The sequence below is a fragment of the Neolamprologus multifasciatus genome, chromosome 11 (assembly GCF_963576455.1).
Source record: "Neolamprologus multifasciatus chromosome 11, fNeoMul1.2, whole genome shotgun sequence".
In the NCBI taxonomy this organism is placed as follows: Eukaryota; Metazoa; Chordata; class Actinopteri; order Cichliformes; family Cichlidae; genus Neolamprologus; species Neolamprologus multifasciatus.
Window position 1 is genome coordinate 534,552 of NC_140449.1, and position 24,287 is coordinate 558,838.

Genomic DNA, 24,287 nt, shown 5'->3' on the forward strand with positions numbered 1-24,287 from the left:
TCACATTCTGTCTCTCACAGTTGAAGTGTACCTCTGGTGCAAATTACTGACCTCTGTCATCATTTTAAGTGGGGGAACTTGCACAATCGGTGGCTGACTAAATACTTTTTTGCCCCACTGTAGTTTCCACTTTCTCTTTTGTATCACACATACTGAGACAATATTCGGGATAAATAACCATAAAAACAATTTATTTATTCAGTTTAGAGGTTTACACATCATTATAATCACAGAGCCTGATTCACTTGAATTGTCCACTTGATGGCGCAGTAGAGCAAATGAATCATCACAATGCTTCGAACCATGAGTCGACCAATTGGGTGGAAAGCCTCAGTTCATCATGAGGCTTCATCTCACCATCACTAGAGTCTCCTTAACGGGCTCCACTCTATTGTGGCTTATTTGAACTCATATTGACTGCTATTTATAGGCAACTTCATGGCTACGTGTTATTTTATTTTATTTATGCTGGACATGCTCCACGTTATGCTTATGCTATTCATGTCATGCTAATGCCAGTCTACAATTAGAAAATTTACATTTTGGGGGATGGTTGCAGCTAGCATTTTTTTTTCAGGAAAAATACCAAACAGTGACTTTCTCAGTTTCTCAATGATGTCTCTTTCTCAGCTCAGTTACCTATTTATCATAACTCACTGCAAATGGTATGTGTTGGCAGTGTTGGGAAGGTTACTTTTAAAATGTATTCCATTACAGAATACAGAATACATGCCCTAAAATGTATTCTGTAACGTATTCCGTTACGTTACTCAATGAGAGTAACGTATTCTGAATACTTTGGATTACTTAACATATTATCATGCATTTTACAACTACGTGAATGTACTATTGCTGTGTGATTTATTACTGTTACTGAAGGTTCGGCTCTCAACCGTAGTAAATGGACCTCTGACTAATACGGTGGGTTCTGTGTCGGGCTCATAGCCGAAAAATAGCTTTACTTTGTTGTCTGGGTCAACTTTGTTAGCGAGAGACAGAGAGAGGCGTTGAAAGGCTGCTGCAACGGAACTTATTGTTTCGGAGGAAAACACGAACACGGTGTACAGTCGAGTTTTAATAGCTTACTTACAACTGGGCTCGTCAGGCACTCTTCTTGGCTGCAGTGGTTATTATTATATTTACATGCTTCCAGCTCCCGTTTTTGCTCTATGACAACTTTTCGACTCTCCTTTTTCTCCCACCTCGCGCTCACAGACACATAACGAGTATGGCAGTCCATTCTCCCTGCAGCACGGACTACACTGCCTATGATGCTACATTCTTTAGAGCTATGCCTGGAGCATTCTGCCTATTAGCTTAGCACAACAACAACAAAAAGGCCTCTCTCACCCAGGACACACGCAGAGAGAGAGCGTCGCCATGTAACCATGGCAACCGCAACGCTGCCGCCTGGAACAACAGAACGTAGCTGTCAAACAAAACCCAAACAGTCCTGACCCGCCACAATATGAAACAGGAAAGTACCGCCGTGTAATCCATTTATTTCAACAAAGTAACTGTATTCTAAATACCACCTTTTTAAACGGTAACTGTAACGGAATACAGTTACTCATATTATGTATTTTAAATACGTAACGGCGGTACATGTATTCCGTTACTCCCCAACACTGTGTGTTGGGCACTGCAGCAGATAACATTACTAGTGTTTCAGTTTGATAGTAAAAGAACCATATTTACAAACATGGTTGTCTACCAAGTAGCAGCCACTGGGATGGAAATATTAAGCCAAAAGCTACAGTTCCTCTGATGACCACTTAAGTATAGTTCCAAAAACTTTAAACAAAGACAATATAGGAAGCTTCAAAATTAAGGACTTAGGGTTCCAACATAAATAAAATTAAAAATACATTAATATTGCAAGAAATGTTGAAAACCTTTAAACTACTATAGTACTACTATTTAAGCTCTGGTTGGATTATAGACAGTAATGTTTGACAAAGGCTACGTTCACACTGCAGGCGAAAGTGCATCAAATCTGATTTTTTTTGACTCTATGCGACCCATATCCGATCATGGTATGACAGTGTGAATGGCACAAATCCGATATTTTCAAATTCGATCTGGGTCACTTTCGTATGTGGTACTGAATCCGATACATATCCGATGTTTTAGAAAGCGACTGCTGTTTGAATGTCATGTCGCATTCAATCCGTTTTTTACGCCACTGACACGAGACAGACGCCAATTATCAGCGCCAGCGAAGACAAACCAAAAAAGGATGGCGGCGGAAACTGGAGACGGAGCGAGTCAGTGGACCGAAACTGAGGTTGTGGAATTGATTAGCATATGGGGAGACAATTCTATCCAAGCTAAACTTGAAGGGTCGTATCGTAACCGGGCTGTGTTCGAGTGCATTGCCAAAGAAATGATTGAACGAGGGCACAGGCGAACGTTGCTACAGTGTCAGAGGACAGTGAAGAGCCTCAGAGCCAAGTTTAAAGAAGCTACAGATATAAACAAACGAAGCGGACGTGGTCGAGTCACCTGCCCGTTTTATGATGAGCTTGACCGTATTTTGGGGGACAAACCCAGCTGTCAGCCAATAGAGCTGATTGATAGCTCCACTGAAACAGCTGAAGAGGAGCCTGAAAGTCCAGGGGCTAGTGCTAGTCCAGGGGCTAGTGCTAGTCCAGCTCCCAGCCTCAACAGTGAAAAAGGTAGGCTAACTTGTACCTTGTTGTAGTCATGTGTGGAGAATAAAACTGAGTACAAGTAACGTTACATTAAACGTACTGTATAACCCATGTATAAACACATAACAGAACTGAATAAATTACTGAACAAAAATTGAAAACATACTATATGACAGCAATAGCGTAATTCTAAATGAAGGCTGAACTACATCAGCTGTAACCATGTACATAACTTTTTAATAGGTTGTATGATTGTATTTTCAAAAGGCACCTTCACTCATCTATTCCCCTCCATACCCCATGGGTTCATCTCAGTCTCCACCATTTGAGATGTCCAATCAGTCTCTGTCTTTCCAACAAGATTTAGCTCAACCTCTTCCTTTTGGTAATGCCCTTCCACGATCTCACAATCCGGGTCAGCCCTTTAGACCAGAACGACCAAACCCTCGAGACCAGGCTCAGCATGCATCCTTTAACCAGGCCTATACGTCATCCTACCCTCCTCCAGATGATTAAACTACTTCAAGGCATTAGTTTAAATGTTATGAAAAGCAAGTTTTGCACGTGGTTCACTTAAAATGTATTTTAAATGGATACTCCAAAAATATTTCAGTTAATGTTATTAATATTGTTTTGGAGGGGCTTTGCTTTCAATGCAAAGTGTTGGTTATTTATTGTTGCATCCAAAAATGCTTTATATTTGTTGTTAGAGATTTTCAGTCCTGCTGAAGGACAGTGGGTCTTTCAGATTTAATTTGTGCTTTTCATATGCAAACTTATATGTTTTGAAACAAACAACATTGCAATTTCAGTACACAAAAGGAAGAAGTGTACATGTTACACACGTCAAAATAAATATTTTCCATAAAAAGTTACTTTGAATGCTTTACTTTAAATTTTGTGAATGCATCACTTAAACTTCAAGCTCAAATTTATTGACAATGAGATGAAGCCATGGCTTTTGTGTCTTAACGTTGACTATGAAAAAATTGGGTCAGCACCTCTCTGATTCTTATTGGTTGAACATCTGGTAAGATGCCTCCTTCGGTACCTCTAGAATCACGCAGATCAGCTTTATCAGTTTCATTGTAGGCCAAACAAGGAAGAATGATAAAACAATTTTAATTACAATTCACTGTGCTCAAAGATACTGACTGGTGGAAATAGCTCCCCTCTCTCTGCCATTGTGTATATCTCAGAATTCTTGAGAACCCTGGCATCGTGAACGCTTCCTGGCCATCCAGTGTAGATGTTAGTGAAACTGTTGGGAAGACTACGTTTGAGAAACATGAACATTTTATTTCTACTGTAAATCTGCAGATTCTCACAGAAATCTGCAAGTATCCTTTGAAGCACTGCTCCTCTCTAAAACAGCAATAAGGATAATTATCAGGCCATAAACAGCAAAATAACTTCATAACTTAAGGCAAATTTGCAAAACGTAAAGTCCAAAACAAGTCTTTATATTACAGCCATCAGTCAAACAATACTGTTTGGTCTGGGTATGGGTGCCAGAAAATGCAATATATTTTAATAAAATATATGAAATCTGTTTGTGAGGTGGGTAGTATAAGTTTTACCTTTTAAGAGTAGTTTTACTGCAACATATTTTGTTACTATTATAGTACTAGTGTAAAAGTAACAGTTCACCACTACATTGAGCAACACTTGATTACTTATGACAATTTATAAAGGATCACTCATTGATTTAATAGTAATCATTTAAAAATATGTTACATAAAAAAAAACTATACAAGTAAAGTGAGTTTAAATGCATAGGGAAACAGGATTACAGGAAGCAGGAAAGATGTGGGTAATTAGGAGAAAACAGAGAGATGGAAGGAAAACAACACAAAATGTTCATCACAGTTATGATCAAACAGTTACTTGCATAATTCTTTAGGCGACTACTTTTTGCTTTTACTTAGAAATGGGATTGCGGAGTTACAATACTAGAGTTTTGGCTACTCTTCCCAGCTCTGTATATACGTTTGAGCCATTCAAATGCATGTTTTTTTCCTTCCAATTTTTCATAATTAGTAGATCATAGTATGCTTACCAGAATTTATGGTGGACGACGCCCTGTAGGATGACAGAGTGCCAGCCTTTGCGATTAAAATAATCACAGTGATTGTCCTCAGGAGCAGTGATGGGAATGGGACTCCCATCTATTGCTCCAGCACTCTGTGGGAACCCCCATCGCTGTCTGAAGCCTTCAATAACTTGTATCAGGTCATTTTCTCGAGGCCATTTGCTCACAGGTATGGATTGGCGGAGATGAGTATCCTGTCTAAGCATTCTTGCTGAAAGGCGCTGACAGAGATATTCAAATGTTTGTCTTGACATCCTGAAATTGTGGATGAACTCTGTGTCAGTGAAGCCTCTCACATCCAAATCCCACCACTCCTGGTTCTGACTCCGTGTCCATATATACCTCTGCATGGAGGTAGCAGTCACTGCTCCAAATAAGGCCATTGTTAAAGCACTGGCTCTCTTTTTTCTCAGTGTCCTCCTTTCTGTGATTAATTTGTCAAGATTCTGACGGTTACGACTGTGCAGAAATTGACAAACTGCTGCAACAACACCTACTCGCTCTGTAGCTGCCATTTTTACTTCCGTAAACAGAGCGCGTTTTGTGTGATGTCTTCTTTTGCGCATGCGGGTCGCTTTGAGGGCCATGAACCGTTCACACTAGAGCGCGTTTGCTGTCACATGTTATTTGTAGTGTGAACAAGCAGACAAAAAAATCGGATATGATCAAAAAATTGAGCATTAAGACCTGCAGTGTGAATGTAGCCAAAGTCAGGCGCTGTTCAACCAAATGCTTCATTAATTTTTTACATACACACCAACAACATTTCTACAAGTTACAACAGTGACAGTCACAGTTTTCAACACAAGGCTTCTGTAATAGACAGAGATAAAACAGCATAAATAGTTTCAAGTTTTGTATGTGTAACTCTTAGAAAATCTTTAAAACTGAATCTTTCCTCTCTCAAAAGAGTGAATCAGGATGACAACTTTAGTTACGAACAGTTCACCAAAAGCAGTTAGGATCACTGAACCTGACAAACAATGTTAATTTTTGATGCTACAAGTTCTTTCCTCCAGGCTTTATCTATGATTTTAGTGTGAAAAACTGCAACTCATCTAAGTTACAAAAACTGTTACTCATCTGAATGAAGAGATGATTTATGTCTTTAAAATAATAACTTAATTCTGCTTGCAGGCAACACATTCCTCACACGCTCCTTGAGATCAAGAAGCAGCAGTTTGTGTTTGCCTCTGAGCATCTGTCCTTGGTGGTGTGTTTTATATTTATTGTAGCTGGAGGTAGGTGTGTGTCTATTTTATGCATGATTTTAATATATGAAACGTCACTTATGCTACTGCCTGCTGCTGGCTCACTTAAACCCGACGATGTTGCAATATGCATATCAGTAATAAAGCTCATTGATTTAAAATAATTATTTGTTTATTTTTTTCAAATGGAAGCACTTTGTTAGTGATTAATGGATTCATTTGTGAACATTTAGTGATTACATGTGGCTGAAGAAGAAATGTCTTTTGTTGAAATTACCTGTGTAATTAGTGACTCTCTCTCTCTATTACGCACACAAACATGCACGCACATACGCACACACTTCCTAGGTTTAACTGTCTATCCTCCTACACATGCATTTTCTGTTGCTGACTTCCAGACACGCACTTGGTTTTCACACATCTGCTGACAGCCTCTCAATGCAGGGTTAGCTGTGGTGAACTAACATTTGACTGCAGTTGCCGTGTGTGGGAGAGACAAGCAAGACAAACATCTGTTATGTTGCTGTATAATCAGCATAGCCGCGTGGGCAGCGGAGATGAGAAAACTTGGGAGGAGAACGATACTGGGGTTCAGCGTTCCAACACATCCATACAGAGCCGTCAATGAGTTTTATGACTCTTATCACACAAATGGGGCTATGTGAGGAGGTGGGACTCACTTTATGAGGGATAAGAGAGTGCTACTGTGTGGAAAAACAGCAGTTAACATTATTCACTGTTTGCTATTGTCATCACAACAGTGGGCTTCACTGGTAGCTGTGCCTCCCAGTCTGACTGGAGAATTCCCCCGGATTTGCACTGAATGCATCATCTACGTCTTGCCCTGTCTACTAAAATACAACAGCTCTCTGAAGACAGGCATGCAGAAACCTGGAGACAGAGGAAAGGGGAGACAGGGAGCGTAAAGTCTAATGAGGGTGACCTAAATGAGACTTTGAGTGATGCAAATGTGTGTTTAATAAGTGTTTGTGTGCTTGTCTGAAGGCATTTGATTACATGTTTGTCTGTCCATGAGTGTGCATCTGCGTGTGCTTGTGTGTGCCATAACGTAATGACGCCAGGCCTTTCGGCTACAGGCTACAATCCAAATGAGATCTGAGGAACAGCATGTCAAGCCTGCTATTCATCAAACATAACAACAGCGAGAAGCTAGATTGAATGGTGTAGATAGTATCTTCAATCATCGAGTGTAGGAGGCCACTTTGTGGGTTCCATCTCCACAATATATGACATACAGCACTGTCAAGAGAATATTATAATAGATGAATAGATCTTTTACAGTCGCAAGTTGGTGTAGTAGTTATGAGGAAACTGATAGTTTGAAATGACACTCACCGAGGTGCAGGATATTGTGAAGTCTTTAGAATAACAAAATAAGCATCAGAATTCTGCTGCTGATTAAAGAGAGTTTAAGCAGCTCCACGCACAGTACTGTCAATGAAATTTCTTTTTCATTATGTTCACACTGAAGCAATTATTTGTATCGGGGGCCAGAAATGTTCAATATTAAGACAATATTTTAAATCAGGCTCAATCACATGTTCAGGTTGAATGAAGAATGTATGTGCATTACTTAAGTATTGTATTATATGCATGGAAGTATTTATTCCAGGGCTTCAGTATAAACCAATATAAACCAATGGTTAACCAATATATTAGTTAACCGTTACATTTTACATACTGGCTGAAAATGTCCAGCTTCTCTACTTAGAAAATATAGGAGGCACAAGATCTACTAGAACTAAATTTTAGTGCTGTGCTTAGTCAGACCTTAGTTATTTTACATATTACATATTAGTTTTTATATTCACCTAAAACATTTAAGGAGCCTTTATAATTCCCAGACACAGATGCATAAGACCCTCTCCCTAGTTTGTCCCTTAGGCCTCCATTATAAAAGAGACATTTGTAAAACTGGTGGAAACATACCGTCTGTTCCAAAAAAAAAGTACAAAAAAAAAAAAGCGAAAAAAGATCAGCCACCTCAGCCATAACTAAAAAATTGTATTTTTCTGGTGGATGTTGTTGCACTGCACTGCCAGTCTAGTAGTGGGAACATTAAACACAAACCATCTGCCATAATCAAATAAACTAATCCAAGCTACCTTATGGTAAACCCTAAAATCTGAATTATCATCCAGAATGGACATAGATATCACAGCAACAGCAGACTTGCAAAGACTTTCATACATATCATTGTTGTGGACATGTATTCATGGGCACGTTCCACACATGTGCACTTGAAAGAACAAGAATCACTGTAAGAAGAGGTTTGTAAAGCTGTTGTTTTTGAACAACAGTAAGAGGTAATAAGAAAAAATATAAAAAAGAGGCAAGAATATGGAATACAATACATACATAATTACTTATTGCCACATGCCGGTTCCTCTGCGGAAAATTAAAGATAATGAAACATAAATTGCATAAAGTGCAGATATAAAATTTATGAATAAACCTTATTTGACCTTAAATGATCCGTCTAAGGAACTGAAGCTCACTGTTTAAGTATTTATTGGGAAAGTTTTTCAAGCCAAAATTCCTTTCTGCTTTTCCAACAAAAATGAAGACTGTCTAATAACCTAATAACCTGAGTCACACCCCGAATCGTTAAATTTAGTGTTAAATTCATAGCAATAATTGGTGTAACCTCCACTGGCTAGAAGAGGCCCACAATAATGAAGAGAGAAAAACTTGGCTCAAAATTCCCTAGGAATTTTAGAACACGGGAAGCAATACTTTGTTTTGAAGGCCATGCAAAGTACATGGTAAATGATAAATGGACTGGTTCTTATTTGGTGCTTTTCTACTCTACTTGGCTACTCAAAGTGTTTGAGTAAGTAGACAAATGCATAGGGCTGTTCGATATAACGATATATATTGGATGACAATATAAAAACATCTATTGTTTCATTTTACGCTATCGTTTGTTTCGTAGTGTTGCAAAATAAACTGTTTACGTCAATATTTTTTATGGTTTTGATGCTCACTGTAGTGGCTATATTAATTTTAAAGTTTTCTCTTTCTCTTATATTTAATATAACCAAATTATGGACGGACAAGCGCCTGTTTTTATGCGTTGTCATTAGCAACAACGACGGTAAAACCATCGCATGTCCGCTTGTTTATTTTCCATATAAACCTTTCATAATAAAGCTCAAGATCCTTTTGAGACTTTTCAAAATAAACTGAATCACGTGAAAGAGTATGCAGAGTATTTATGGATAACGGCGGCCGTTACAACTTATGTCTAAAAATGTATAGTTTCATGCATCGGTTAAAACACTCGACCCCAGGTATACGACGCCCAGCTTGAAACACTTCACACAAGTCGAGCTGCCTGAGATTCACAGAATTGACAGAAAATGTTACATTTTTGTGATTTATATCGTTATCGGGACGATAGATGTCTTATATTGGTATATGAGATTTTGGTGATATCGCACAGCCCTACAAATGCATATGAATATGCAGACTTTGCAGGCAATCTTTCTGCCTCTGCCTGCCTTTTATGTCACTTCATATAAGATGTCTGAATCACACATTCACATGCATTCATACAAGCACTTTTTTTCTACACCTCACAGACATTCATACTCCCATGAACATATTGGAGAGCAGCTTGGGGTTCAGTATCTTGCTAATACTTTAGCCATGCAGCCTGTTGCACCATTTCATTATTATCCAGACAGCTATAGACTCATACCCACCATATGAAACCCACTGTCAGAAAGTGATTTTTTTTAATTGATTCATGTTACGCTCTCCACAACCCAACAACTTTCCGTCATTTTTCCTCAGCATTTTTTAAAATGTCTTTCCTTTGGTCGCCCTCTATTTTTTTCAACATTTTTTTTCACTAATCTTAGTTGGACAGCCATTTATCTTGTGCTAAAAAAACAAACAAAAACCCACAATTCATAATTGAGTCCTGCTTAAGAGAGATATCATTCGAATGTAGACTTTTATCTAATCAGTAGTCAAGATCTATTTTAGTGAAAGTATCCCCAGTTTAACATTCTTCTCTCCAGACCTGTAATGTCAGGTTTCTCGTGGAGAGACAGCCCTGTTGTGAATGAACCTCTGAAGTAAAATAATGCCATGCTGCCATATGCCACAAGTGTCAATTTCAATCATGGCCTAAAAGATGTAGAATCCTTCTCATAATGTATCTAGCAGCAGCCCTGACGTAAGTCTGTTCCTCTGGTCTGGACTGGCCTGGTTTATATTTTACACAAGAGAAAATCTAAAGCTTTATTTAAAAAAAAAAACAGCCCAAAAGAGATGAAGTGTCTGTGGATACTATATTTCATAACATCAACCAGAAGGGTACACTCTAAGAAATAAAATGTTGTATTTACTCCACCCAGTTATGTCAACCGGTTCCACACAACTGGGTTAGTGAAATATAAAATGTATGATAGATTTAATTTGAACAAGAAATTTTAAGTATATCTGATAACATTTGGATAATTAAATGCAAATCAAAAGAATCATGTTGTATTAGCTGAATATCATAATGTTGATCTAACTAACCTTGTTGATTTAAATTGAGAAGACTAAATAAAACCTACTCAACCAAAACAAGCTCTACTTACTTTAAGAAATAACATGTTGTATTTACTCCACCCAGTTATGTCAACCGGTTCCACACAACTGGGTTAGTGAAATATAAAATGTATGACACATTTAATTTGAACAACAAATTTTAAGTAAATCTGATAAGTCTACTCACCCAAAACACGCTCTACTGAAACTATAGGATTAAATCACTTTAACAGAATTGCAACTTACTCTATTTAAGATTGTAAATTACAACAAATCGAACACAAGTTTATTCAGTTAACCTAACTTTAATAACACTTTGTGTAAAACTTGTTGAAGCACACTTTGAGCAATTCAAATGCTTCTAGATCTTTTTTCCTAAACAATCTTTACATATATTCAAGTGCATTTTAAGTGCAGGAAGACAAGATACAGAATGTCATGTTAAACTGAAATGATTAAAACTGGAAAGTGTTGTGATTCCTACATTTTTAACATTAACATGACTTAATTTAAACTTGATTGGGCTACAATGAAAAGCCCACAATACAGCCCTGCAAACAGCAGGTAGAACTTACTTTAGTGTCATTTTTGTCCATATTTAGAAAAATAACATTTGCTTCAAAACTTAAAATGAAGTCCAAAGTTAGGAACAGTCTTTTTCAGTGTAGTTGGATGTTACTAAAGGTTCAAGAACAAAGAACGCAGAAAAGTGAAAGGCCTTGCAGACGTTCTTGTGGCAATTGAAACTGAACAGTTTATGAAGTGCATGGAGAAGGGTTCGAGAACCTTAATGTTCAGTGTCCTCTATAGTTCAGTGCAGGCTGTTTCACTCAAGCAGTTTGTTTTTCAGAACCTGCACCTTCATGGATAGGTTGTTCCCATCCGACTCCATTAGCACCTTCTGAAGAAATTCAAATGTGTATTTCAGGTGCTTTAGGTAGCTCAGATTTAGACTGTAGATTAGTCCAAGCAGGAGGGCACATCCCTTTGTCACATTACTAAGAGCTTGCAGCACAGTGCATCCTTCTATGATGACACCAATGTCCTCAGGTGTATCTGCAGAGTTTGCTCCTTCATGTCTGACAACATAGACTCCCAAAGCCAGCTGCTCCGTTTCTCTGCTTGCTCCAAGATCCATGTCCTTTAAATAAAAATAAAAGGAAAATATAAGTTAATTGCATACATATACATATGGACAAGTAAGTCCACCTTCCATTTCCAATCCCAAATTAAAAAAAGGAAAATAACTGATTGTTTTCCTTTTTTAACTTACCAAGAATTCCTTGAACAGGTCATCTGGCTTTTCATTTAAGTAAACACAGACAGCTTTCAGAATGCATTCCCGTCGAAGATCTACGCTGGGATTCTAGTGGAGATAAGAACTCAATATGAGAGAAGTTTCCTATTTTGGTTCCTTTCAACCTCTTTACAAAACAAAGTCAAAAATATTAACACATAATCCAGATAAGTGATTAAGCAATGTTTCATAACTCACATCAGTGACGTGCAGTGAGGTTCATGATTGGTAAGGCACTGACTCCTCTGAGTCAGATCAACAAATATATGAACCCCAAAATCGAAGCTTTTCAATTTTGACATTACGTGAAAGCTTTTATTTTTGCTTTAATCAATTCTAGATTGTTCAACAATATATTTAATAATTGTGTCCCTAGAAATATTAAAATTAAATAGAAGATTAGAACTGGGCAATATGGACTTAAAATCCTATCATGACATTTTGTGGTATTTTTTGCGATAACAATAAGTCTGTGAAGGTTCTCAGTCATCCAGGTCATTGTAGTCTAAGGCGCTTGGAAAGAAAAGTGAAGCTTCTTCAGTGAAGAAGCTTCTCAGATGAGAGATGAAATGTCTTCAAGCAACTTAAAGAAGTCCAGACGCTTTTCTTTGCAAGCTTCTTAACAATAAGAGTTACAATAAAAGATCATAATAGTATTTTTGCCTATAAATCTATCAGTGCAGCCTCACAAATATAAATACTGCAAATTAAACTTAGCAAATGTGCTATTTAGACAAACCAGCAGTTATTTATCTTGTTGAATTGATGATAAGTTTGACATTAATGGAAGTAATAGTCTCAACTAAATTATCATATATTTTTTTAGAGGTTTGAAAGCAGTCTATCATTTCAATCACATAGGATGTGTGTTATCACAATATTGATAAGCGATGCAATAAGTGCCCAGCCCTACAGAAGATGCATTTAAATTTATTTAGGTTTGGTGTGTCTCATTTTTTGTGTGTAGTAAATAAATTGGTCAAATGACCTGGAAACAATTATAGAAAAATCATTCATTTTACATCAATTTATTAATTTATAAATAGGAGATGCATTGAAATAAAATTGGTGCGTCTCATTGCTTTGGACTGATTTGGTGTCAATTTGTCCTTTGTGAAATTTACTGATGTTCCCTAAGTGCACTGCTTTATCCACTGTGTCAATGGCGCTCTCAGTGTAATGTGATTACACTTTGAATCCATATACGTGTACCTCTTATACATGTTGCCTTTAGGGTTCAGCACTGCCCTCCATCAGCCTCACTCCATGCATTTTTGCAGCACATTTATGACCGATAACATTAAACATGTAACACACATTGGTCAAATAAATTAGGTAGTCTGCATCAAGTCATCATCTCTATTACAAGTGTAATCAAACATGTACGTTGGTGATTTAGAGAAACAGCAGTGGGATTGCGCATGTGTGTGTCCGCGGTGACACACAGCATCATCATTGCCTCCTCTCAGCGTTTTACCTTGTATTTGAACAGAAAATCCGTAATGACAGCAATTTTGACCATAAAAATATTGAAATCACACAGAAAGCAAATTTAAAATCTAGTGTACAAATTGAATTTCTCTTTTGTTAGTATTTTACTTCTCACTAAGGTGCCTCACTTGACTGCATGTCACTGATTCACAAAATATTCAAATATACACATATTCAGTTGAAAAAAAATTCTGATTAATGACAGACACAGAAGTTGAAGAAGCATTCAAATAATTTCAGAGCTCAATCAAGGTCAACTAAAATACATACCCCATCCATGGCTGCCATGATTAAGTTGATATTGCGTTTAGCTGTTCCCCCCTTCTTTTTGAACACTCTAAGAAGGTGGTCAGCGTAGTGGTCCAACTTGGCCATGAAAGTCGACAACAAAGGGACCATGGTGATGTGGGCGAACTCTGCAACAACCTGAAACATATTAAAAATTACAACTAGAGAGTATTCTCTATTAATGTTATTAGAGGCCACATGCAAGAATGTTACAACTTTTAGTCAAACGTTTTTTATCTTTTAAAATTAACAATTCACAGTACTTTGTTCTTCTTCAAATACAAGTTCTTATGAAAATGACTTGCAATAACAAAGTTAGTAAGAATTACCTCAGTCTCTGAAAACAGGGCAGGCCATCTGTTTTTGACCTCTGCAATGAATGGCATGTCTTTGATGATTTCCTGTCTTTGGTAGCGATGATAGCCAATGGAAACTGATACAAGGAGTTAAATGCATTATATATAACAGTATTACACATTATTCTGCACTTCAATGACAACAGATGAACGCATGTCTTATACCCTGCGTTTGACACTAAACCAGAAATCAACATGGAGTCGAATTCTTTCAAACAATGTAGCAACTTAATTGAGGCACATTTCTAAAATACACTATACATTCATTTCATTCTTCAAACTACAGGATCGCTGGCGCTCCCGGTGGTCATTACTGATGTCAGGGGGCAGGTGCGGTAGATGTTGGGAGTAATTTTAAAACTGTCGGTCTTAGTAGGCAAGTCTCACCTTAACAGGAATCGCAAAAGATTTTGGAAAATTACACCAAAGCAGGTTCAACAATATTTGTTAAATGTCTTCATACTTCTAACACGTGAGAGAGGTATACAAGCTAGAGTTTTAAAAAATTTACCAGGCATCATTTGTTAAAAAAAAATGCAAAAGTATTCCCGAAAGTGTCAAATGTTTAACAGTTAGTATACATTAATCAAATTTGTCATCCTTAAATTTTTGTACTTACCAAATAATCCTCAGACGGGGATGGATTCTATCCAGGATACTAAGCATATCCAAGTCTCAGTTGAAAATGGCGGATGATCAAACTTCCACACTGCACATGTGCAAACTCAGAACTACGGATAGCCTATTAGGACAATCCTCTTTAAATTAAAGTGCTCTTCGTTTTAAATTAACTTTTTATGTTGGATTTAATATACTGCATTTTGTTGTATTGAAATATTATGTTGTTAATTAAATTCAAAACAACGTACTTGTATTTAAAGTTAAAAATCAATTGGTGGCATTAGTTTTAACATAAAACATTTACATAATGCTACCAACATCAGTGTGTCATTTCTTAGAGTGTAAGGTCTTCTTAATATTAAAGTTGAGTGACTCCACTGTACCACATTCCCCTCATACTAGGCAGGGGTTAATGAGAAGTGGCTTCCCATGGCCCTGCACATTTTCCTACAAATGATACTCCGTGGTCACATCCATCCATCCATCTTCCTCCGCTTTATCCGAGGCCGGCTCGCGGGGGCAGCAGCCTAGGCAAAGAGGCCCAGACCTCCCTCTCCCCAGCCACCTCTTCCAGATATAATCTCTCCAGCGTGTCCTGGGTCTGCTGCGGGGCCTCCTCCCGGTGGGACATGCCTGGAACACCTCACCCAGGAGGCACCCATGGGGCATCCTTGTCAGATGCCCGAACCACCTCAGCTGGCTCCTTTCGATGTGGAGCAGCAGTGGCTCTACTCTGAGCCCCTCCCGGATGGCCGAACTTCTCACCCTATCTCTAAGGGAGAGGCCAGCCACCCTTCGGAGGAAGCTCATTTCTGCCGCTTGTATCCGCGATCTCGTTCTTTCGGTCACTACCGATTGTGTTATTGTGCTGTTCAAGAGACAGCAGATGTTCAGGAAACTCTGTATTTCTGTGGCGCAACTACAGTAATGTCAAGCTTGTTAGTGTGTTGTCTTCTTTCTTTGAGATTATGTGGGAGGTACTCTTTTCTTTTTCTGTTCAGTCTTTGGGGCAATGAAGACTTGCTTTAATTTCCTACTTAACAATCACTTAACACCAACAAGATTTAACAAATTCTAGGATGATAGAAGCAATACAGTTATTAATCATTAATCAATGATAATGCATACATTTAGAGTAAACGTGAGATTTTCTCCAATTTAACAGATTGATAATACTGAAGAAAGAATATTGAATATTGTGCTTTCTTCCACATTCATCTTAGGGATTCTCAAAGTCCATGAAGCAATTTGTAGTGCATCGAAATTTAGGTTTTTTTAATATAAGCCCAGCACAATCTAATCTGTGTGATTCTGGTCTGTCTTCGAATCCCTCTGTAGTCTTCTGGACACTAGTACCGTCAATCTGAAGAAACATTCTGTCACATCAGCATGTGCTAGGTATTGTTAGGGTCACCCAGCTCATTAACCCTCATTTGGTTGTTGGCTCATTAAATCTCATTAATGAGCAGGGTATAACTGAGACCACATGTGAACAAGCTGGCAATGTTTCTGTCACTGACACAGGAGATTTGCTTTGTTTTCAGACTAGACACCTTAAAGATCAGGACTGCTGGACTGGAATGATAATAATTACACCTCTTTGGCCCTAAAACTACATTTTTATATACCGTGTGTGATGCAAATTAATGTTCTTGAAAAGAAATGAAGAGACAAGTTGTCAGTGTTGATCTTTTTGCTGTGGCTGTTTGACCCTTGTCACACTCAGTCCATCTGCAGATGTTTTCACACACCCGGTCCTGACCCACATACAAACCTCACCTTTATCTAATTAGCCTCAGTGTATCTAGACCAAGCAGCAAAATCCACAGCATAAAACTGAAGCTAATGCTGAATATGTTAAGTAAGTAGACAAATGCATAGGGCTGTTCGATATAACGATGTATATTGGATGACAATATAAAAACATCTATTGTTTCATTTTACGCTATCACGCTATACGAATCACGTGAAAGAGTATGCAGAGTATTTATGGATAACGGCGGCCGTTACAACTTATGTCTAAAAATGTATAGTTTCATGCATCGGTTAAAACACTCGACCCCAGGTATACGACGCCCAGCTGGAAACACTTCACACAAGTCGAGCTGCCTGAGATTCACAGAATTGACAGAAAATGTTACATTTTTGTGATTTATATCGTTATCGGGACGATAGATGTCTTATATTGGTATATGAGATTTTGGTGATATCGCACAGCCCTACAAATGCATATGAATATGCAGACTTTGCAGGCAATCTTTCTGCCTCTGCCTGCCTTTTCTGTCACTGCACGCCACCAGTCGTTAGCGTCAGAAACACATGCCAAGTTGCATACCAAGTCAAGTTGCATTTTAGCCATATGATAAACAAGACAATATCAGAAACTAGTATACTAATCAGAGCTACAGTAGATTGTTACCTTTCAAAATATAACTTTTTTAAAAGGCCGAATTCAATTTTCATTTCAATTAATGTTTATTTATATAGCACCAAATTACAATAACAATCACAGAGTAAAAACCTTAAAAAAATAGAGAGAAAACCCCTAGAATCAGACAAACCCCCTACAAGCAAGAACTTGGGGACAGTGCTGCATTCCTGCTCCTACCATTATGGTAGTACTCTCTTCCTACACTCTTTAAAGCTGGTTGGCAGTAGCTTCCGAGAGCCTTTCTTTGGCTCTCGGAGGAGGCGGACGCACTTTTTCTCCTCTCCCTTATCTTCCCTGCTAGTTCTTATGTCCTTGCCTAGTCTCGTGTCTTTTTTAATAATAATAATAATAATAATAATAATAATAATACATTTTATTTATAGGCGCCTTTCAGACCCTCAAGGTCACCTTACAGTAACATGTAAACATACATTAAAAAACATAAGAATAATGTATATATAGCAAACATGGTATGCTATATATACATTATATATAGCATACCATGTTATATATGGTATGCTATATATACATACCATATATAACATGGTATGTATATAAAAAAAAAGATATCAAAAAAAGAAGCTTTCGCGTAGAGTTGTGTTCGTGTTGGCACATGCTGAATGAAAATGGTAAAAAAAAAAAAAAAACCACACAGGGAGTCAGTGGCTTCCTCCCACTGACTCTGGCTTCCTCCCACTGTCCAAAGACATGCAGCTTGTGGGGATAGGTTAATTGGATAATCCAAATTGCCACTAGGTGTGAATGTGCGAGTGAATGTGAGTGCGAATGGTTGTCTGTCCCTGTGTGTTGGCCCTGCGACAGACTGGCGACCTGTCCAGGGTGTACCCCGCCTCTCGCCCTATGACAGCTGGGATAGGCTCCAGCGCCCCCCGCGACCCTGAAAAGGATAAGCGGAAGCGAATGGATGGATGGATGGATAGCAAACATGGTAGATAAAGTTTAGACATAAACAGTCATAAAAGTATAAAAGCAAATATAAAAAACTGAGCAAGGTAAAAATGGCCTAAGAGAGATCAGGTGTATGCAATTCTAAACAGATGGGTTTTGAGTAGTGATTTAAAAGTGGTGAGACAGTGTATGGTCCGTAGAGCAAGTGGAAGTGCATTCCAAAGTCTCGGGGCAGAACAACTAAAGGCTCTGAGTCCAATGGTAGTCAGGCGAGCAGGTGGAACTGACAGAAGGGAAGCTGAAGAAGAGCGGAGTGTACGAAGGGGCGAGTATGTATGGAGAAGATCGGATAGATATGGAGGAGCAAGCGCTTTGAAAGTGAGAAGCAGGATCTTGAAATTGACACGGAGGTGAATTGGGAGCCAATGGAGCTGTTTAAGAACAGGTGTTATATGTTCAGTGGATCTAGTTCTGGAAATAATACGAGCAGCTGTATTTTGAACCAACTGCAGTTTATGGAGGGATTTATGAGGTAAACCATAGAGAAGAGAATTACAGTAATCCAGACGAGATGTGACAAGAGCATTGACAAGTATGGCAGTACTGTGTGGAGTGAGGGAGGGACGAAGACGGTTAATATTACGGAGATGAAAGTAGGAAGACCAGAGGACGGGGGTGCCTATTGGGGTCAGCGGGGGAGCTGGCCCTAGGGAGGGACACCCTCCCCTCCCTTCTTTTCCTCCCCATCCCCGGCTGCCTCCCTCTTCCCGCTCCACCACACCCACCCACACAGGTAGGGCTTTGGGGTGCGGGTGTGTCACCAGGGTGCAGGGGAGACATTCCCCCCCCTCTGTCCTCTTCTGGCCACCTGTGCCTCAATTTTATCTCACAACTTAGACATCCACATTACTTACACTCTCATAACACACACACACATATATATATATAGGGCCTTGAGGGTGGGCACGTTAACGGCGTCCAGTAGACGGTCTGTGTATTCAAACCTACCTCTGGCGCCGGTGCCCACCTCTCAATTTTAAATCCATGTAGACATTGAGGGTTCTCGGGAGGGGCCGTGCTAACACCTGCTGCTCTCTGGCAGCAGCACCATGCTCTCCCTTGTTTTAAACACACTTTAGAGCAACATGCAGCAACACTACACTTGAGCGGGAGGAGGGGGGTATGGGGTCTTAACACACCCCCGTTCTCTGCTAGCCATTGGGGCGGGGGGGCTGGGAAGAGATGCTGGCTGTCCGATTGGCCTCCCTGCTGCTGCGGAGCCTGGGGCGGTCTGCTGGCCTCCACCACGGAGGGAAGGGTAACATCTCTTGGGTCTGGGTGCCGTTTCCCCCTCTGGGGGCGAGGATACCTGGACCCGGGGTATAGACTATGTTTGGGGAGTGTGATTGTGTGTACATGTCCATTTACGTTTATTCCTACGTTGGGTGAGTGCTGAGTGTTTGTATATGTGTGCATGAGGGTGGGAATGCATGTCTGTGTCTGTGTGTGCCTGTTTGTCTGTGTCTATATGTCAGGTCGAGTCTTAGACTCCACCTCTCTGGGAGCTCCCAGGCCCTCCAAGTGTGGAGGCCTATCTCCCCTCACCACACTCCCTGCCGGTGACTGATGCCCTCAGGGGTCGGTGCATTGTTGGTTCTTGGTGTCCGGGGCTGGGCGCTCAGGTCATGCGCCAGCTCACTCCCGGTGGCTACTTGGCGGGGCCTGGCGCCTGCTGCTCAGTCAGGCCTCTTCCGGGGCGCGGAGGGCCCTCGGGCCTCCGGCCTCTGTGCCTGTGGCTCGGTTCACTCTGGCACAGCTGGCTGCCGGCGGAGCCGGCGGGCACGCCGGTGCAGCCCCCTCTAGTTTCTGCCCGGTGGCTACTGGGTGACCCCTCGCCTGGGTATCCTCAGCCCTTCCCATGAAGGTGGCACGGATGCCCCTCCGGTGGTCCTCCTTGGGCTCTTGCACTCTGGGACCTCTGGATGTCTGGGGCCTGGATCTCCTCCATGCCTGCTTCATGCCCTGGGGGACAGGGCTATGGCTCTCTACATCCTCTTGCAGACCATTACATGGGGAAACCATTTGAATACAAGCGCGCCGATCCACACAGGTGTGCACACAGGTGTTCACTGTTTGTAGACTTAAATCACACCTTTCTTGGCTGCTACTTCAAAGCACATTGTGCGCTGTCTGTCCTGCGTGCTGCACAACAACATTCAATATTTAGTATTTACTGCTGTTTACACTTAGCTAGATTAATGCGATGGTGTTGTGTATAGTATGTTGCTTTGTTTTGTTTTGTTTTTTTGCTTGTTTTCTATTCTTTTTCTCTCAACAGGTGATCCCGGAGATATTTTTTCCCCCCCTTTCTCACTGTCCCTCTCCCCTTCTGTTTTTCTTTTCCTTCCTCTTTCTTTCTCCCTTTCCTATCCCTCACTCATGTCTGTCCCGTCTGTAACAACTGAAAATAAAATAAAATAAATAATAAAAACAAAGGTCGATCAAATGGACCAATACGGCAATGCCATGATGATCCATTTGGCAAAATAAATCCATTGGGTATCCTTGTTGGTCTTCAGACAACAATTCTGACGGCTAAAGAACCAGGACAGGACAGGACAGGCAAAAAAAAAAAAAAAAAAAAAAAAAAAAAGTAGGAAGACCGAGTGATATTATTTATATGTGCTGTGAAGGACAGAGTGCTATCGAGGATGACACCAAGACTCTTAACCCGAGGGGAGGGTGTGACAACAGAGTTATCAATGGATAACGAAAGACTGGTTGGAACTGTAGTCAGTTCACATCTTGCAGGAGCTTTCCTCTCTCACAAACTCTCTCTGCAAGAGGGAGGAGATACAGGAGAGGTGGAGGAAGATCTCAGCCGGGGCGTCTATTGTCTTATGTAGTCTGGAAGATGAGTGGATGATGGGGTGGGTGCAGTTTTCTCTGTGGTGGGGTTGGGTGGACTGCCCCGGGCTCTGTGGGGCCGGGCGGCGCCGCTGCACTGGGCCCCGGTTCGGATGGGCCTGGGCCCCCCTTCCCTGGCGGGTCGCGGAGTAGGGGGTGCCTACTGGGGTCAGCGGGGGAGCTGGCCCCAGGGAGGGGTCACTTGCCCCTCCCTTCCTTCCCTCTCCATCTCCAGCTGCCTCCCTCTTCCCGCTCCACCACAACCACCCACACATGCAGGGCCTTGGAGTAGGGGTGTGTCACCAGGGCGCAGAGGAGGTAACCTCCCCCCCTCACACTCTCATTACACATACATATAGGATCTTGGGGGTGGGCACGCTACACGGAATCCCAATTACCATCAGGGTGTACACCTCACCCCTGGCGTCGTTGCCCACCTCTCAATTTTAAATACACGTAGACATTGAGGGCTAGCAGGGAGGGGCTATGTGCTTACCTGCTGCTCTCTGGCAGGTAGCTCCATTCCCTCCTGGGTTTTAAAGGCACCTTAGAACACACATACATCAACACTACAATGAGCGGGTGGAGGGAGGTTAGGAGTCTTCTCTCACCCTCGTTCTCTGCGGCCTGCTGGAGCGGGGGGGCTAGGAGGAGGAGTTGGCCGTCCGACTGGGGTCCGGAATGTGGGGCCTCCCTGCTGCTGTGGAGTCGGGGCGGTCTGCTTCTCCCCACCGCAGGGAAAAGGGTAGCACCACCTGGGCCTGGGTGCAGTTTCCCCCTCCAGGGGCAAGGGTACCTAGACCCGGTTCGTAGAGTACGCTTGGGGAGTGTGATTGTGTGTACAGCGTCTCTTTATGTCTGTCTCCACATTGGTTGAGTGTGGAGTAAGTGCATATGAGAGCATGAGGGTAGGAATGGATGTTTGTATCTGTGTGTGCCTGTATGTCTGTGTATGTATGTCAGGTTGGGTATCAGACGCCACCTCTCTGAGGACATCTCAGGCCCTCCAAGGTTTGGAGGCCTATCTCCCCCCACCACTTCCCCTGCCGGGGGCGGACTCCCTCAGACATCGGTGCGTTGGTGGTTCTTTGTGTCCGGGGATGGGCGTCCAGGTACACACCGGCTCACTCCTGCTTATCGGGCCTGGAGCCTGGGGCTCGCTCGGGCCACTTCGGAGGTGGGGTGCCCCCGGCCTCTCGGCCTGGGGCTTGGTCACTCAGGCACAGCTGGCTGCCAGCGGAGCTCACGGGCACGTCACTGCAACCCCCCCCCTGGCTTCTGCTCCGTGGCTGCTGAGTGACCCCTCATCTGGGACTCTCCTCAGCTCTTTCTGGGACAGTGGCACGGCTGCCCCTCTGTTGGTCTTCCTTGGTCTCTTGTGTTCTGGGGGCCTCTGGATGTCTGGGGTTTTGATCTCCTCCATACCTGCTTCATGCCCTGGAGGACGGGGCAGTGCCCCCCCCCCCCCCCCTCTAGCAGATCATTACATGAAGGAACCTTTTAAAAAAACAAGCGCGCCCATGCTCACAGGTGTACACACAGGTGATCACACACACAAACTACACCCTTTTTGGCTCCTACCTCAAAGCACACTGTGCGCTGTTATATAATGTTTAATATTTAGTATTTACTGTCATATTCCCATATATCATTGTGATGTTGTTTATTCTATTACTCTCGTTTTCTTTTGCTTGTTTTCTTTTTTCTTTCTCAACAGGTGATCCAGGTGATCGATATATGTATTTTTTTTCTGCTTATTCTGTTGGTTTTTGTTTTTTGCCCTTCTCCCCCGTCCCTCTTCTCAACTGTTTTTCTTTCCCTCTTTCTTTCTCCCTTTTCTTTCCCCCAGTCAAGTCTGTCCCGTATTCAGCAAGTGAAAATAAAATAAATAATAAAAGGTGGATCAAATGGACCATTACGGCAAAGCTGGGATGGTCAATTTGGTAAAGAAAATCCGTTGGGCATCTTTCTTCGCCTTTAGACAATAATTCTGATGGCAAAAGAGCCAAATGGGACAGGCAAAAAAAAAAAAAAAAAAAAAAAAAGGAACTGTAGTCAGTTTTGATCTGGTGCCTATTAAAATGAATTCTGTTTTATTGCCATTAAGTTTAAAAAAGTTGTGAGAAAACCAGACCTTGATTTCACGTGGGAGAGTAGCTGTGGGTTTGGAGGATAGGTAGAGCTGGGTGTCATCTGCGTAGCAGTGAAACTGGATGTTATGCTTCCTAAAAATATTACCTAGGGGTAGGAGATAGATGATAAAAAGTAAAGGACCCAGGACAGAGCCTTGGGGTACACCGGAATTAACTGGAGTAGATACTGATCTGTGAGGGAGTAATTGAACAAACTGTGAGCGGCCAGAGAGATAAGAAGTAAACCAGGCGAGTACTGTACCATTGATGCCAATAGATGCTAATCTGTGAAGGAGGATGCGGTGGGAGATAGTATCGAAAGCTGCTGTAAGGTCAAGGAGAATGAGGATGGATATAAGTCCAGAATCAGCTGCAAGCAAAAGATCATTGGTGATTTTTACTAGGGCTGTTTCTGTACTGTGACATGAACGGAAGCCGGACTGAAACTGTTCGTACAAGTTATTTCCAATGAGATGATGATGAACCTGTGCAGCCACTATCTTTTCAAGAATTTTTGCTAGGAAAGGGAGATTTGAAATTGGCCTGAAATTATTTAGATTGGAGGGATATGAACCATTCTTTTTCAGTATTGGAGTTATTATTGCAGTTTTAAGGGAAGAGGAACAGAGCCAAATATAAGAGAGGAGTGTACGATATTAGCAATCAATGGGGCAAGAGACGGGAATGAGAGTTTGACAAGATTTGTCGGCAGTGGATCAAGTTTACATGATGATGACTTTAAGTTAGTAATTATGGAAGATAGCTGAGTTATTGTGGGAAGTTCAAAATTGGACAGAGAGGATGACAGCTGAGAAGGACAAAAAATGCAGATAGAATAATTGACAATTTCACAGGATGTGAAATTGTTGATGAAGATTCTCAATCTTGGTGTAAAAAAACTTCATAAATTTGTTTCAAACTGCGGCAGAGTGTGTATGTATGGCAAAGGTATCTGGGGGTTTAACAATATTATGCAATGTAGAAAACAAAGTGCGAGTGTTTCCTTCAGCAGATTCAATAACAGAGGTGTAGTAAGCAGATTTAGCATGATGAATAGCTTCTTTATAGTGTTGTATATGACTGAGATACATGTCCTTGTGAATAGTAAGTTCTGTTTTCCTGGAGAGACGTTCCAGGCGGTGTCCAGTAGCTTTAAGTTGGCGAAGTTCAGATGAGTACCATGGTGCAGAGCGAGAGAAAGAAACAGTTCTAGTTTTTTAGGGAGCCAAGGTATCTAAGAGGTTGATAAGTTCATTGTTATAGTGAGATACCAGGTCGTCTATGGAAGCTGAGGCATCAATGGTAGGTAAGTTATTAATGCCATGGGAAAGA

At 41.1% G+C, this 24,287-nt stretch overlaps 2 protein-coding genes across 2 annotated transcripts in view; both read left to right on the top strand.

The window, feature by feature from the left end:
• The window catches only part of LOC146507525 (E3 SUMO-protein ligase ZBED1-like), a 459,484-nt gene that overhangs the window by 373,251 nt on the left and 61,946 nt on the right, over positions 1-24,287 (top strand). The window lies entirely within an intron of this gene.
• Positions 1,853-6,191, top strand: LOC146507531 (uncharacterized). Its single transcript, XM_085177972.1, has 3 exons — positions 1,853-2,678; positions 2,729-2,733; positions 2,922-6,191. The coding sequence occupies exons 1-3, from the start codon at positions 2,051-2,053 to the stop codon at positions 3,168-3,170; spliced, it is 882 nt and encodes a 293-aa protein (XP_085034098.1). The 5' UTR covers positions 1,853-2,050; the 3' UTR covers positions 3,171-6,191.